Genomic DNA, 15,605 nt, shown 5'->3' with positions numbered 1-15,605 from the left:
GGACTTGAGGGATTGATTTGTATTATTCTGTACCATAGAGAGTGAGTGGGGTTTATTTTTGTAGTTTTTTAAATCAACAATAGAATGTATATAATGGTTGAGTGTTTTAAAAAAAAATCTACAAAACAGTATTTGTGTTAATTTTGTGTTTAATGTAAAATGAGATTGAATCTGATTTCATTTCTTTCAAATTATGTTAACCAGTTTTACTCTACCTAATTAAAATCTATTCAAAAAAAAAAAAATCATTTGTACTTTAAAGAAATGCAAAATTCACCGCAAACTAATTTTTCTGCATTGATTGCACAAAGTACATGTAATTGGGGCCTGCCCATAGCAATGCATAAGGAGAGCAGTACTGAAGTCAGTACTGCCTCCATGCATTGCATGGCAGGCACCTATTATTCTACACCCAATAGAATGTCTCTTTATTTATATCTTTATTTATTGGGGCCTGCCCATAGCAATGCATAGGGATGTAATCCCTATGCATTGCTATGGGCAGGCACCTATTGTTCTACACCTCAAAATAACTGCCGCTTCCTACTACCGTTAATGCGGCTCGTACCGCTGCATGCCCCCTCACAATATATATATCAAAACGTGAGGCTCAATCCCGTGAGGGGAGCTATTACTTTTGTTGGCATTTCGAGTAACTGTGGCGACATAATTAACAAAAAATGAGCCAAATTTAACTCAAAACAAAAGTCTAACTGACACAAAACAGTGTCAGTTAGACTCAAAATAGACATAGAATTTAGTCTGCCTCTCTGAACTGCTCTTTAGAACTACAATGACTGAAGGTTAGAACTACAACATGGCGGACACTGAGTGCCTACAAAAGAGGTCTGAGCTGAATGTCAGAACTACAAACATGGAGGAACTGTCAGTTACTACAGAGGAGGACTGAGCTGGCCTTTAGAACTACTTGTGTTTTGGGCTTTGTATAACTGATTTTACCCAACCATTGTTACACATGATATTAGTTTAGCTCTTTGAAATGAAGCATACTGAAAATTTCAAAATAAAAGCCTTGAATATTTTTACATCAGATAATTGCTCTTTTTGGCTTTATGTGACTTTTTTATCCAAAGCACTGTTACACATGGGATTAGTGTGGCAATTTAAAATTAAGCTTAACAAAAATTTCAAAATAAAAGCCTTGACAATTTTTACATCAGATAATTGCTCTTTTGAGCACTATATAACTGATTTAACCCAGCAATTGTTACACATGGGATTAGTTTGGCACTTTGAAATGAAGCTTAACAAAAATTTCAAAATAAAAGCCTTGAGAAATTTTACATTACGTAATTGCTCTTGAGCATTATATAACTGAGTTAACCCAATGACTATTAGACATGGGATTAGTTTGGACCTTTGAAATTAAGCTTAACAAAAATTTCAAAATAAAAGCCTCAACATGCCCCTGCGGTTAGTGCACCGCCGCAGGCGGTGCAATAATATTATTCTGCATTATCTTTTTCTCTGAGGTTAGCAAGGCAGTTCATTAGCATTAGCATTTTAGCTTTAATAAGCTATTAGCTATTTATTTTACTTTTTAGCCATGTTTAGTATACTGAATGGAGTAAGTCCATTATAGAAAACATCCTAGTGATGTCCCACATGCTACTGACAGCAATCACGCTAACATTAGCATTTTTGTTAATTTTAGCTGATACACTTACTTTATCATACTGAATGGTGCAAGTCCATGTTAGTAAACATTCTTGTCAATCTCCACATGCTATTGATTACGTTGCAGCTTTCTTTACCATTGATGCTAATTTCTAGCATCAGAACGCTGGGTCCAAACCGATGGGCACACTTTGGCAGGCCCCGGTTAAATTTCTTCAGGAATTTTCTAGTTTTTCTTCCATCACCGTTAATGCGGCTCGTACCGCTGCGTGCACCCCCACAAAAGTGGTATCAAAATGTGCGGCTCGATGCCGAGAAGGGAGCTATTATTTTTATAAGGAATCGGACTTACGATGGCGACATAAAAAGCGTCAAACGAGCCAAATTTCCAACTGCCGAAACGCAGAGCCTAACTGACACCAACTGCCGCTTTTTTAGAGTGAGAAATGAAGAGAATTTTTGACCCCAAAATGATTTTCAAATCGCCCTCACGCCCACAAATATCGCCCAATTGGTATCAAACTCGGTCATGACATCGATACGCATGCCTGCTCCGGTAAAATGTTTTCGAAATTTCTCTAGGGCTTACGGTTTTCTGTCAAGGTGCTTCAGAGCGAAATCATGCGCCAGGGTAACTGACGCTCTCCCAGATTCACTTCCATGTATTTCTGAAAGATTTCTGTGCTCTGCATGCACCATTTTTGTCTCATCACTGCAATTACTGTGAGTGAGCTACAAATATGAATTGCGGTACTATGGGAGACGACAAATAGCCCTCTCATATGCTTCAAACGGTTTTCCAATACGTCTCTCGGTTCCTGAACGGCAAGGAGTTGTTCGGACTGCTTTTTCCATATAAACCAATGGGGTGTCTCACAAAGATAGAATTTTTTCTCCACCTTTCTGTGTCACACACACATGACAGTTAGCAGAGGATTGATAACCATAGCAATGGAACACAGGAGGGGATTGGCTGCTGGTTAGGACTACAAATACGCATCACTGTAGTTCTAATCAATACTCAGTTAAAACAGAGGGCTGAGCTGCCATTTAGAACTATTGGCTGTTTTGGCCAGTAAATAACGGATTTAACCCAAACATTGTTAGACATTTTAATTAGTGTGATCATTTAATATGAAGCTTATGTATTTTTTCAAAATAAAAGCCTCAATATCCCCGTCAGGTTAATGCACCGCCATAGGCGGTGCAATAATATTAGCATGCATTATATTTTTCTCTCAGGTTAGGGAACTGCCTTGCTGCGCAAGGCAGTTCATTAGCATTAGCCTTTTACCTTAAATAAGCTATTAGCTATTTTCTTACTTATTAGCCATGTTTAATATACTGAGTGGAGTAAGTCAATTACAGACAACATTCTAATGATATCCCACATGCTATTGACAGCATGTAGGGAAAGATATGTTCATGGATTTAGTGTGGCAATTAAAATTTCGATTAATGAAAATTTCAAAATAAAAGCCTTGACAATTTTTACATCAGGTATTTGCTCTTTTTGGCTTTATGTGACTTTTTTATTCAAAGCACTGATACACATGGGATTAGTTTGGCCCTTTGAAATGAAGCTTAACAAAAATTTCAAAATAAAAGCCTTGACAATTTTTACATCAGATAATTGCTCTTTTGAGCTTTATATAACTGATTTAACCCAATGACTATTACACATGGGTTTAGTTTGGCCCTTTAAAATGCAGCATACTGAAAATTTCAAAATAAAAGCCTTTAATATTTTTACATCAACTACTTGTGTTTTGAGCATTATATAACTGATGTAACCCAATGACTGTTATAAATGGGATTAGTTTGCACCTTGGAAATGAAGCTTAACAAAAAATTCAAAATAAAAGCCTTGAGAAATTTTACATTAGGTAATTGCTCTTTTGAGCAATAAATAACTGATTTAACCCAGTGACTATTAGACATGGGATTAGTTTGGACCTTTGAGATTAAGCTTAACAAAAATTTCAAAATAAAAGCCTCATCATGCCCCTGAGGTTAGTGCACCGCCGCAGGCGGTGCAATAATATTATTCTGCATTATCTTTTTCTCTCATGTTAGGGAACTGCCTTGCGCAGCAAGGCAGTTCATTAGCATTAGCATTTTAGCTTAAATAAGCCATTAGCTATTTATTTGACTTATTAGCCATGTTTTTTCTACTGAATGGAGTAATACCATTATAGAAAACATCTTAGTGATGTCCCACATGCTAGTGACAGCAATGATGCTAACATTAGCATTTTTGCTAATTTTAGCTGATACACTTACTTTATCATACTGAATGGTGCAAGTACATGTTAGTCAACATTCTTGTCATTCTCCTCATATGATTGCAGCTTTCTTTAGCATCGATGCTAATTTCTAGCATCAGAACGCTGGGTCCAAACCGACGGGCACACTTTGGCAGGCCCCGGTTAAATTTCTTCAGGAATTTTCTAGTTATTTTTAATATTTTGCTTTTTTCTCTTGTTTTAGCTGTAATATTTTAATCTGTTCTGCTGCAGCATTTAGATTACTGTATTTTAATGTTGAAACTATTTTTATGTTTATATATATTTTAGAAAGAAATAAACGTGTAACATTTCATTTAACATTTAAAGTTTTGAGTTTTCCTTTAGTGTATGTTGTGCCTTATCCTTGAACCCAGTAGATGGTGGTACTACAGCTATACTGGTTGTAGCCACTGTGGTTCCTGTAACTGATGGGTTGCCGGTTCAAACTTCCCACATCCATTTCAGTTGTTGAGTCCTTGAGCAAGGCACCAAACCTGCCTTGCCTGCTGTTAGTCAGAAGTCCGATGGCGCCCATTGTGTAGCAGCTTCTGTCAGTCTGCCCTAGGGCAGCTGGGCTACAATGTAGCTTACCATCATCAACATGTAAAGCACTTTGGCATCCTCTGCACTAGATAAATCGCTATACATACATTTACCATTGACTAAACACTTGCATTTTGTCTTTTTGTTGTGTTTTGTACTAAACTTTTCCTGTCTGACAGTGTGACACTCAGCATTGTCGAGTACCAAGGTTAAGCCCTAAAGACTTGCATAAGTGGACCATTATGGCTTCCCCCTGATATAATTACATGAAACTTTATTAGAAACTGCTTTGGGTTTATTTTATTAAATTCTAATGAGACGGAGAAGAAATCGGGAGAGAAAAGAAAGGTGAGAAAAAAGTTTTATAGGGGCCCCCTCCTCTCACCCAACTTGATATAAAGGTGATCACAGAGAGGAGGGAGCCAGAGACCAAACCTGACAGACAGACCAGGCACACAGAGACAAGATCACATGTTCCCATTCTCATGTGTACACCCAGACATTCAAACCCATGTATATAATGTCAAAATAAACAAAACAAAAATGGACGCCATACACCCACTTGCATTTCTCATACATAGAGATTCAACAACCAACCAGAACCAGGACCACCAGCTTAGGAATCATTCAAACCAAACCCCTATCCCAAGTCACAAAGCCAGCCTGCCAACCTAAGGATTCACCTAGTCCCAATGAAGAAGATCCAGCAGACATACAGCGCACCGGGTTGACTGAAAGAACCCCAACCCAAGAAATGGACCGACCAGCCAGCTCAGCGCAATATCCAGAACAAGAATACCACCCACAGCCCTGAATCCCAGCCCAGCACCAGGCTGTGGCCACAGATAGGCTAGCAAAGCAATAAATCACAGCCCATACCAACACCAAGACAGACAGACAGCAAACGATACCAGACCCAAAAAAAGGGGCCAATCAAAATGCAAACACCAGCCAACACAAGCACTTTCACCACTTCATACACAAATAAGCCAAAAACACAAGCCTCTCAACTTGCCGACTACACCACCAGTAGGAAGGATGCTACAGAAAAGCCAACGCACCAACCGTGAAAAAGGAAGCAGCCCCTCACAGGTCCATAAACATCCCAGCCGCCAAGTGATAAGTAAAAAAGCCAATCCTAACCTGGTACAACCTGGTTTTCATGCATTGATTTTTCTTGATTGTAGAAAATATGGTTGAATATTTTCTTCAATAACTTGTTGTGTCTTTTGCCTTAGTTGTATTTTTCTCTGTTCTGCTGCAGCTGTTTTCTATTATAGATCACCATGTTTCTAATGCTGGAACTAATTTAACCTCCACACATAGTTATATTATTAGTGTCTTAGAAAGTAAGTAGAACATTTGCCTTTCCTGTGAAAATGTCATGTTAGTGCTGAATGTTAATGCTGAAAATTGTAGAAACATTTGAGTTCAACTGCAGAACACTTGCTGAAATGAAATGAGTAGAAGCAGCAGGAAAAAGTTAAACAGTGCAAACCTGTCAGCTAAACTGAATAATTTAAAATCAGTACCAACATCCCTGCTTAAAACTTTAAATATTTCATAGAAATGCTTGCAAAGGTAAAGTATAAGGTCATATATTGAATAATTTCAGTATTAAAGAGAGTAATAGCATTTAACCCATCTAGTGCAGAAGAAAGAGTGTATAAGCTAACATTAGCTAAATAAATATTAGTGAGGCAATCGATGGTAAAAATACACAATTATTTAGTTTGTTGCCAACAACGCCACCTGGCAAAGAATCAAAGAACCGAGCAAAGAATCACCAAACACCGTGACGTCACAAACACTCGTTGGATTTCCCTCCATCGATTTATGTTGATCACGGGACAGCCACAGCAACAGGGGGCGCCACCATCTGGGCCAAACGCACCACCTTCAATCCTGAGAGCTAACAAAGAAATACATACAAACTATTATTAAAATACCAGTAGAAAATTCAAGTAGAAAAACCCGTTAAAAGTCCTTCACACTCGACCACCAGCACCGCACATTTAACCCTCCTGTTAAGTTCCAGGTCAAATTGACCCGTTTTAAAGTTTAATTATTTTTTTTAATAGTTGCAAGTATTTTTTTTGCATGAAACTTTTTCTTTTTGTGTTAATAGGTGCACTCTACATATAAATTGAAAATCTATTCATTTTACACATTTGTACCAACCCCTATGTCTACTTTTACATAGGTACTGTTCAGGTCAATTTGACCCGGCAGTCAGGTTAAAGTGCAAAATACGATTTTAAAAAATGTCCAATTCTATATGTTTCCTTGCAGCTATGAACCATATTTCACCACACACACACACACACACACACACACACACACACACACACACACACACACACACACCCCACCACACACATACCTGCACACCCCCACTCACACAAGCCCACTTTCTCACTACTCTCTTTACTTCACTAGGAAACTGCGAGAAAGCAGGTGTTCATGTTACGCCCCTTATGAGTAAGAACTCTATCAGTAGGGGAATAATGAAAACATGGACACGATGTCACTGCTTTCGTCTCCAGTGATGTAATGGAGGAGCAGAAGCGTCGCGTTCCCCTACATCCGATCAGACAAAACCAATCGAAACCCGAATGATTAAACCCTCATAACTTAAAATCTAAAAGGTTGAACTTTTCAAGAATTATAACCAAACATAGCCGGAAAAGTAACATTAAAGAAAAATACATTGTTTTTAAACTTCATTAAACTTAGGCTACCTTTTACTGTATCTGTCTGTAGCACTGAACTTGAAAGACCAAAATAATCGATCGCAGATCACTAGATCTTGTTTTCCCTTTTGGTTGTCTAAAACAGTTTTATAACCACTACATTCACACAACTTTTGATGGGAATCTTTTCTGTTCCCGTGGATAAACTCCACCCACACTGAGTGACACTCAGCAGAAGTGGAGGAAAACATAAATATTCTCTGCATGACTCATTTCTCTTGATTTTAATCAGCGGGACAATTTGACTAAGAACAGTATGTGTGTCTCAAATTCAATTATAAAGACCACCCATTAAAAAAAAGTGTAATATAAAATGTTTCACCAAAGATCAATTTCAAGGAAATTATAGTTTTTTGTGTCTAGGTTTTTTTAGTGGACATAAAAAAAAATGTAAATTCCATTTTTTATGTCCAAATGAGTAAATGAGTGGGTTGGTGTTATTGATCCTTAATTGCTGAGAAATAAAAAAACACCATTGCACAAATATTGATTGAAATTATTAGTATTGGAGTTAATAATCAGATATAAATATGTTTTGGAGGATTTTTTTGGGTTTCTGACACTATAGCATGATTAAACACTGCCCGGTTTAAATTGACCCACGAACATTTTTGCTGTACCCTAGAAACGAACATAACAGGAGGGTTAAATGAACAAGCCGGTGCTGATCGGCTCTCAATAAGCCACAGGATGGGCGGAACCAGCGGTAACTCCGAACAAAGCAGCAGCGATCATTGTGGATATACGGAAACTATAGGAAAGGTTCTGATCTGGTGGAGTGAAGAAACTGTGAAACATGTTGCGGGATGTAGGAGATACGAATCAGAAGACAATATTAACTTTGGATTTGTGGAAAACTGGAATACTAATATTGTATTTGTTTTATTTAGATAAAGTGGAAGAAAAGATTTTACGTCTTTCAAAGAGAACTGGCACTGTATGAGAAATCTTTAGATGTGATGATCGTAAGATCCACAAGGTGGCGGTAATGCGATGACATGAATGAACGACAGTCATAAAATCCCAAAGAAGAAGAAGAAGACAAAGAAAATGGCGCATGGTCTGTTTGGTTGAATGTTCGACTGTTTCTCTAAACGAGTTTATCAACGAGCCGTTAACTGCTGCTGAAGAAACATTCACAGAGTTTAAAGAAATCATCGTCAAGTCGGAGGAAGAGATGGATGATCATCGCAGACTGCTGGATTTCTCCCGGAGGCCCCAGATAATCTTACACCGAATAGGTAGGAACCAGCAGCGTTTGGATGCAGGTTAAGGTCTAAATGTCTGCACCTTTCTGTATGAGGATCATTTTAGTAAATGTTCTTTTCCCGTATAAATGTTTTGTTAACCGGTAAATGAACGCAGGAATCACAATTACGCTGTGAAAATGGCTTATTGATGTAGAAATAAAATGACCTTTTATGGCTTTTCCTCCTTTAACTAATCAAACTTACTTTTGAAAACAGGAGAAATGTGAACAATGCAGCGCAAGGTTAGTAAAGCAAACAGCATGAAACAATAATAGTGTGTTAGTAGCTGTAAAATGTAATAATTTGTAATAAATAAATTGTAGTGGCGATTGTTTGTCAAACCAAACATCCTATAAAAGTTCAGTCAACAAGCCACTGCTGCACTGAGGTGATGCTTCGTACGAAGGTAAAAGAAGTTCAATGTCCAAAAAACTTGAAAATTGCTTTTATAGTTTATTTTTTCAGTTTGACAAGCAAATAACAAAGATCAAACTTTACATTAGTGATGTGTTGAGTAATGAAGCGGGTAAGACAGAGAACTCACCTAAACCTGAGCAGTTAAAGTTTTTATTTTTTAGTAATAAATCGTTGTCCCTGGTGACATAGCGAGTAACAAGCCAATCACAACCCTCTTTTCTATTTGTTTCTAGTTTTCTTTTAGATCCAGCCATTGTTTCATACAACCAGATTAATCAGAATTTATGTATCAGAATCACAAACATTTTAAACTTGTTTATTCATTGTAAAGCTTCATGTTGTTTTCACGTTGCCTATTTTACATATATTGTCCAGTTGATGTCACAGTAGAGCAAATGAAGCACCGCGGTGCATCGGCTCATTTTTTTTTTTTCTTTCGAAAAAATTTTATTGTTACTATAAACATTTAAAAAACATTACATTGTTGCAGTTATTCAGAAACTTTTAAAAACTTACAAAATCATCAGTTCAAACTAAAAGAAGCTAAGAACAAGAGTATAAAACACAAAATCTCTGTGTGTTAAAAGTTGAGCAGGACCGGGGTGACTCCCTCCCAAGTCCGGAGCCGCCCCGTCCTTCCAAACAGCGCTGGTGCTCAGAGGGGATCCCGCCCTGAAGCTCCTTCCCTCCTGCCTCACCCGGAGAGCCAGGCCGCCGCTGCTTGGACCTCTGTTCGTGGAGCGCCGGCTCCTTCGTCCACGGAGGCGCAGGCGATTCTTCTTTGTGGCTGTGTCCTTGGCGCGCCACCTGCAGCCCTTGGTGTTCCTCTTTTTGCTGCTGCCATCCGGATCACAGCCACGGGGGGCATCTGCCTGCGCCTGCTCACCAGCAAGTTTCTGGAGGTCCAAATGGCGTCTTTGATGGTGGCTGGGGTGAGCCACCTCTCAGCGAAGTCTTTTTTAGTCATTTTCAGCTGGCTCACCCCATACAGCACTAGCTGTACATGAAGGACCTCCCTTGCTGGCAAGTGTGGGAATTGCAAGGAGCCGGCCTTCGCCCACAGGTCCACAGCAGCGCTGCACTCCCACAGCAGGGGCCTCACCGACTCCGGCGCGCCACAACCGGGTCGGGGGCAGATGGACGTTGCAGACATGCCTCGGGAGTGCATAACGGCTCTGACCGGCAGGATCCCACGAGCCACCATCCATGACATCCTGGAGTCTGTTTGGAAGGACGGGATGGCTCACGTTGCGCCAAACGGTGGAGGCGTCTCCATACAGGAGGCCGCGCACTGGAGTCACTGGTTCCCGGTCCTGCACAACAGAAATGATAAAACGATGGTTAAAATCTTGTTCTCCTCTCCTTCCAGTCCAAAATGTTCTAAAAATTTCCGAATAAAAGCATATGCAAGAGAAAGGTTAAAAGCTACTGGGGTTCTAAAATCTCTTTTTATCATTTTTTAATTTTCTGTTTCTCTTTCTGTCTAAAAAGTCATACCTATCGTGTTTGTCATTAAAGCCATAAATATTTAAGAGGTTAAAATCCTGTCCGTTAAAAGTCAGATTTGCTAAAAGTGCTCGTCCCTCTCTCACCACGGTGCTCCCCTTCACCAAGATGTGCGGGTTGTTTATTAAAATGGCCACGCCGTCATTTTTATTTTCATTGGAGCCGCTCCATATAGACGCCGTGGCCACAAGTCCTGCCACCGGGTGTAGTTCTTTAAAAACGGGAGTGAACATTCTTGTAGTAAAAACACATCTGACTGTACGGAGCTTAAAAAGGATAAAACACTCTGGACTCTAACTTGCGACTTCACACTTCTAACATTGATGGTTGAGAAGGTGAGAGTCATGAGTATGATGGCTAAAATCAAGTACGACATTTTGAAAGATTAAAAACAAGATAATACTAATTTAAACCCATGTTAAAAAACGGGCGGCCATTAAAACAAGGCGGGTTCAGAGACTGTCCTGTGAACAGAGCTCTTCCTTCCCACATGGTGGTGCAGGTCGGGTTGGAGCTCCATTCCCCCTTCGGGCTCTCGGTGTCGGCCGTCTTTCTAAAGCCGTTACCTTGTTTGGGTCCTCCGGGGTTGATTGGTGAGCAAAGTCTAGGAACGAGACCTCATTGGATGAGCCAGCGAGGAAGGCTCTGGATTCCTCTCCGAAAGAACCGAAGAGTTCCTCCAGCCTTCCTCTCTTCCCTACCTTGGGGGTAAGGTCGGGAGGTGACTCAGATGCCGGCCTCTTGGCCAGCTGGGCGTCGGGGAGGGGGGCATCATCGCTGCTGTCCGTCTGTTCTTCCTCAGAGTCCGAGCTAGCTCCGCCTTCGGTTAGCATCTCCCCGCCCTCACTGGATGTTTCGGTCTGGGGGGGGGCTTCCTTCCCCTCCCCGCTTCCCGCCCTCTCCTCCTCTCCTCCAATCAGAGGACCTGGCGGGAGATTTGAAATTTCCGACCCAGCTGCGTCCACTTGCTCATTAGCCGTTTCCATTGGCGTCTCTTTTCCTTTTTTCAATTTATTTGCGAACGACTTTGGACAGTCTCTGAACAAATGATCCTGTCCACCACACAAATTACATTTCCGCCCGTTCGTACATTCATCAAAAGTGTGTCCCACTTCTCGACATTTACCACAGAAAACTTTCTCACAAGTTTCGGCCAGATGACCATGCTCGCCGCACTTCCGGCACAGTTTGGGTTGGCCTTGATAGTGAATGTAGCCTCTGTTCTCCCCCAGGACTATCATTGAGGGGAGATGCTTCAGGCCCTGGAAGCCTTGGGGGTCTTCCCATTGTTTAATGGGAACCCGCCAAGCACAGTTCCAGATGCCGTCCACATCCCGCACCTTCATAGCCTGGCCTCTCACAGTGCAGTATCTACCCAGCCACATACAGATGTCTTCAGCACTGACAGTCTCATTGAACATCCTGACAATCACCATTTTCAGGGAGTTGTCAGTCAGTTTCTCGACGTCAAATACTGAAAACTGGGTCTTAGCATTTTCAAACCGTGTCCAAAAATCCTTGAGAAGTGCGGCAGAGCAAAAACTTACATCATATCCCTTATTGAAAGGCAGGGTAAGGATACAATTCAGGTCATCTGGCCGAAACTTCAGCACCTGTTGAATAAGCTTCCTGGAAAAGTCCAATCTTGTTACTCTATTTTCGTCTTCTTTTTCTCTAAATAAAAATCGAACACTGTGGTGCCTCTGCATGCCGGCATGGCTAGCCGCCATGGTGGAGGCACCACCAGTTAAAGGTTTAAAACCTTTACTAAAACCAATAAATAGTTAAGAAACACCAATAAATACAAATAAAAGGTAAAAGATATTTTCCACTACTTAGTGGTCAATATCTTAACCGGGGACAAAATTTACTGAACCTCTAAATCAGTGGTAACAGCCAAGTCACAAAGACTACCGCTATCACCACCCAAAGGAGGAGACCGCTGTCTGAGCCAAAAGGCCGAGAAGCGATGCATCGGCTCATGAGTCGAATGATTGGATGGAGTTCCTCAGGGCTTCATGAAGCTGCATCTCACCATCACTACTTTTCATTGTTTCCTCTCCTGCTCTGGTCAAAACCCACAGGCCCAACCCAGTGCATGCTGGTCCTATACCAGTCCCTATACTTACAGAAAATGGACCCACAGTTCTTAATGTCTAACTTACAAAAGTAAATAACAAACACAAAGCAACAAAAACTAAACAATTATTAACCTACAAATAAACTCTGTAAATAAACCCCAAAAATATAAAGTGAACTAAAATCAAATTTTAATACAAATAAAAGTAATGATAGTTCCAAATGAAGTAATATCTTGAAATAATAAAATTTACTTGTAAATATTAACAACATTGGCAACTATTATTAATTTTATAATAAATAAAAAATATTTAATATCCGTTTGTTTGAGAATTCTCCAATTGTCAGCTGGATTTGTCGCCTGATCTGTCTCTCTGTCTACGCTCTTCAATTTTTCGGTGTGGGTTTTTTCATTTTTTTCATTTCTGTCGTAAACAATGAACGATTTCTCCCATTTACTTCAATAAAATAACGATTGCTTTTTAAATCTGTTTTCTTGTCCAGATTGCCTGCAGTGTAACATTTATTACCAGGAGAGGAGATCCACTCTGGACCAGGAGGAGTTGGAACCTCTGCAGGTGAAACAAGAACAGGAAGAGCCAGAAGATCATCAGATAAAAGAAGAGCAGGAGGATCTAAAACACCAGCAGATAAAAGTGGAACAGAAAGAAGTTTACTGCAGTCAGGGTGAAGAACAGATTGAATTAAAACAGGAGACTGATACCTGCATGGTGGTTCCTGTTGATGAGCAAACAGACCACACTGAATCAGAACCAAACAGGAACCAAGTCATCTTCCAGGAAGCTGCTGAAGCTGAGAACCAAAATCAGGAAAGAAGAAAACCTTTCTCATGTGTCATCTGTAAAAAGCGTTTGACTTTCAAATCTGATTTTGATGCTCATATGAGAACTCATACGGGTGAAAAGCCGTTTACATGTGTGAACTGTAGGAAAAGTTTTAATCGAAAACAGCATTTAACTCAGCACATGAGGATTCACACTGGTGAAAAGCCGTTTTCATGTGTGACCTGTGGAAAAGGTTTTGGTTATAAACTGGCTTTAACTCAGCACATGATGATTCACACTGGTGAAAAGTCTTTTTCATGTGTGAACTGTGGAAAAAGTTTTAGTCAAAAACCGCATTTAACTCAGCACATGATGATTCACACTGGTGAAAAGCCGTTTTCATGTGTGACCTGTGGAAAAAGTTTTATTCGAAAACAGGATTTAACTCGTCACATGATGATTCACACTGGTGAAAAGCCGTTTTCATGTGTGACCTGTGGAAAAAGTTTTGGTTATAAACCGGCTTTAACTCGGCACATGATGATTCACACTGGTGAAAAGTCTTTTTCATGTGTGAACTGTGGAAAAAGTTTTAGTCAAAAACCGCAATTAACTCAGCACATGATGATTCACACTGGTGAAAAGCCGTTTTCATGTGTGAACTGTGGAAAAAGTTTTATTCGAAAACAGGAGTTAACTCAGCACATGATGATTCACACTGGTGAAAAGCCGTTTTCATGTGGAAATTGTGGAAAAAGTTTTTGTCAAAAACAAAGTTTAATTCAGCACATGAGGATTCACACTGGTGAAAAGCCGTTTTCATGCGTGACCTGTTGAAAGGGTTTTCGTCAAAAACAGGAATTAACTCGTCACATGATGATTCACACTGATGAAAAGCCGTTTTCATGTGTGACCTGTGGAAAAAGTTTTATTCGAAAACAGGATTTAACTCAGCACATGATGATTCACACAGTTGAAAAGCCGTTTTCATGCGTGACCTGTGGAAAGGGTTTTCGTCAAAAACAGGAATTAACTCGTCACATGATGATTCACACTGATGAAAAGCCGTTTTCATGTGTGAACTGTGGAAAAAGTTTTATTCGAAAACAGGAGTTAACTCAGCACATGATGATTCACACTGATGAAAAGCCGTTTTCATGTGTGACCTGTGGAAAAAGTTTTATTCGAAAACAGCATTTAACTCAGCACATGAGGATTCACACTGGTGAAAAGCCATTTTCATGTGTGACCTGTGGAAAAAGTTTTATTCGAAAACAGGATTTAACTCAGCACATGAGGATTCACACTGGTGAAAAGCCGTTTTCATGTGGAAATTGTGGAAAAAGTTTTTGTCAAAAACAAAGTTTAATTCAGCACATGAGGATTCACACCGGTGAAAAGCCGTTTTCATGTGTGACCTGTTTAAAAAGTTTTAGTCAGAAACATAGTTTAACTCAGCACATGACGCGTCACACAGTTGAAAAGCTGTAGAAGTATGTTCCATAAATGTTCTATATTGTATTTGTTAAATGTGATCATTTTGATCTTCACATTTGGATACTTAGAGATGTTCAACCATGACACATTTTTCTTCATTGATGTTTTATTTTTCTGGTATATTCTGTATAAAAAAACAATAATGATAAACTGTATGCTATTGTATTAACAAACTGTTTATGTCAAACTGTATGTTGTGTGTGTACAACGTGAAGAGCAGAGGGCTCAGCACACAGCCCTGAGGAGTGCCAGTACTGATGCTGATAGATGAAGAGGCTTGGGGGCCCACTGACTATTTCATGCATTAACAGAGTTTGACCGGACATGGACTCCCTTCCAGAACATTCTCACATGATTGGACTTGAGGGATTGATTTGTATTATTCTGTACCATAGAGAGTGAGTGGGGTTTATTTTTGTAGTTTTTTAAATCAACAATAGAATGTATATAATGGTTGAGTGTTTTAAAAAAAATTCTACAAAACGGTATTTGTGTTAATTTTGTGTTTAATGTAAAATGAGATTGAATCTGATTTCATTTCTTTCAAATTATGTTAACCAGTTTTACTCTACCTAATTAAAATCTATTCAAATAAAAAAAATCATTTGTTCTTTAAAGAATTGCAAAATTCACCGCAAACTAATTTTCATGCATTGATTGCACAAAGTACATGTAATTATTTTTAATATTTTGCTTTTTTCTCTTGTTTTAGCTGTAATATTTTAATCTGTTCTGCTGCAGCATTTAGATTACTGTATTTTAATGTTGAAACTATTTTTATGTTTATATGTATTTTAGAAAGAAATAAACGTGTAACATTTCATTTAACATTAAAAGTTTTGAGTTTTC

The 15,605-nt window shown here is 39.4% G+C and overlaps 1 protein-coding gene across 1 annotated transcript; it reads right to left on the bottom strand.

Moving 5' to 3' along the window:
• Nucleotides 1-9,363: 9,363 nt before the first annotated feature.
• On the bottom strand, nt 9,364-12,429 carry LOC111610434. Its single transcript, XM_023344655.1, has 2 exons — nt 11,097-12,429; nt 9,364-10,202 (listed from the first exon to the last, which is right to left on the bottom strand). The coding sequence occupies exons 1-2, from the start codon at nt 12,123-12,125 to the stop codon at nt 9,849-9,851; spliced, it is 1,383 nt and encodes a 460-aa protein (XP_023200423.1). The 5' UTR covers nt 12,126-12,429; the 3' UTR covers nt 9,364-9,848.
• Nucleotides 12,430-15,605: the final 3,176 nt, after the last annotated feature.

Source organism: Xiphophorus maculatus, chromosome 13 (assembly GCF_002775205.1).
Source record: "Xiphophorus maculatus strain JP 163 A chromosome 13, X_maculatus-5.0-male, whole genome shotgun sequence".
In the NCBI taxonomy this organism is placed as follows: domain Eukaryota; kingdom Metazoa; phylum Chordata; class Actinopteri; order Cyprinodontiformes; family Poeciliidae; genus Xiphophorus; species Xiphophorus maculatus.
This window is presented reverse-complemented; position numbering and strand designations above follow the sequence as displayed.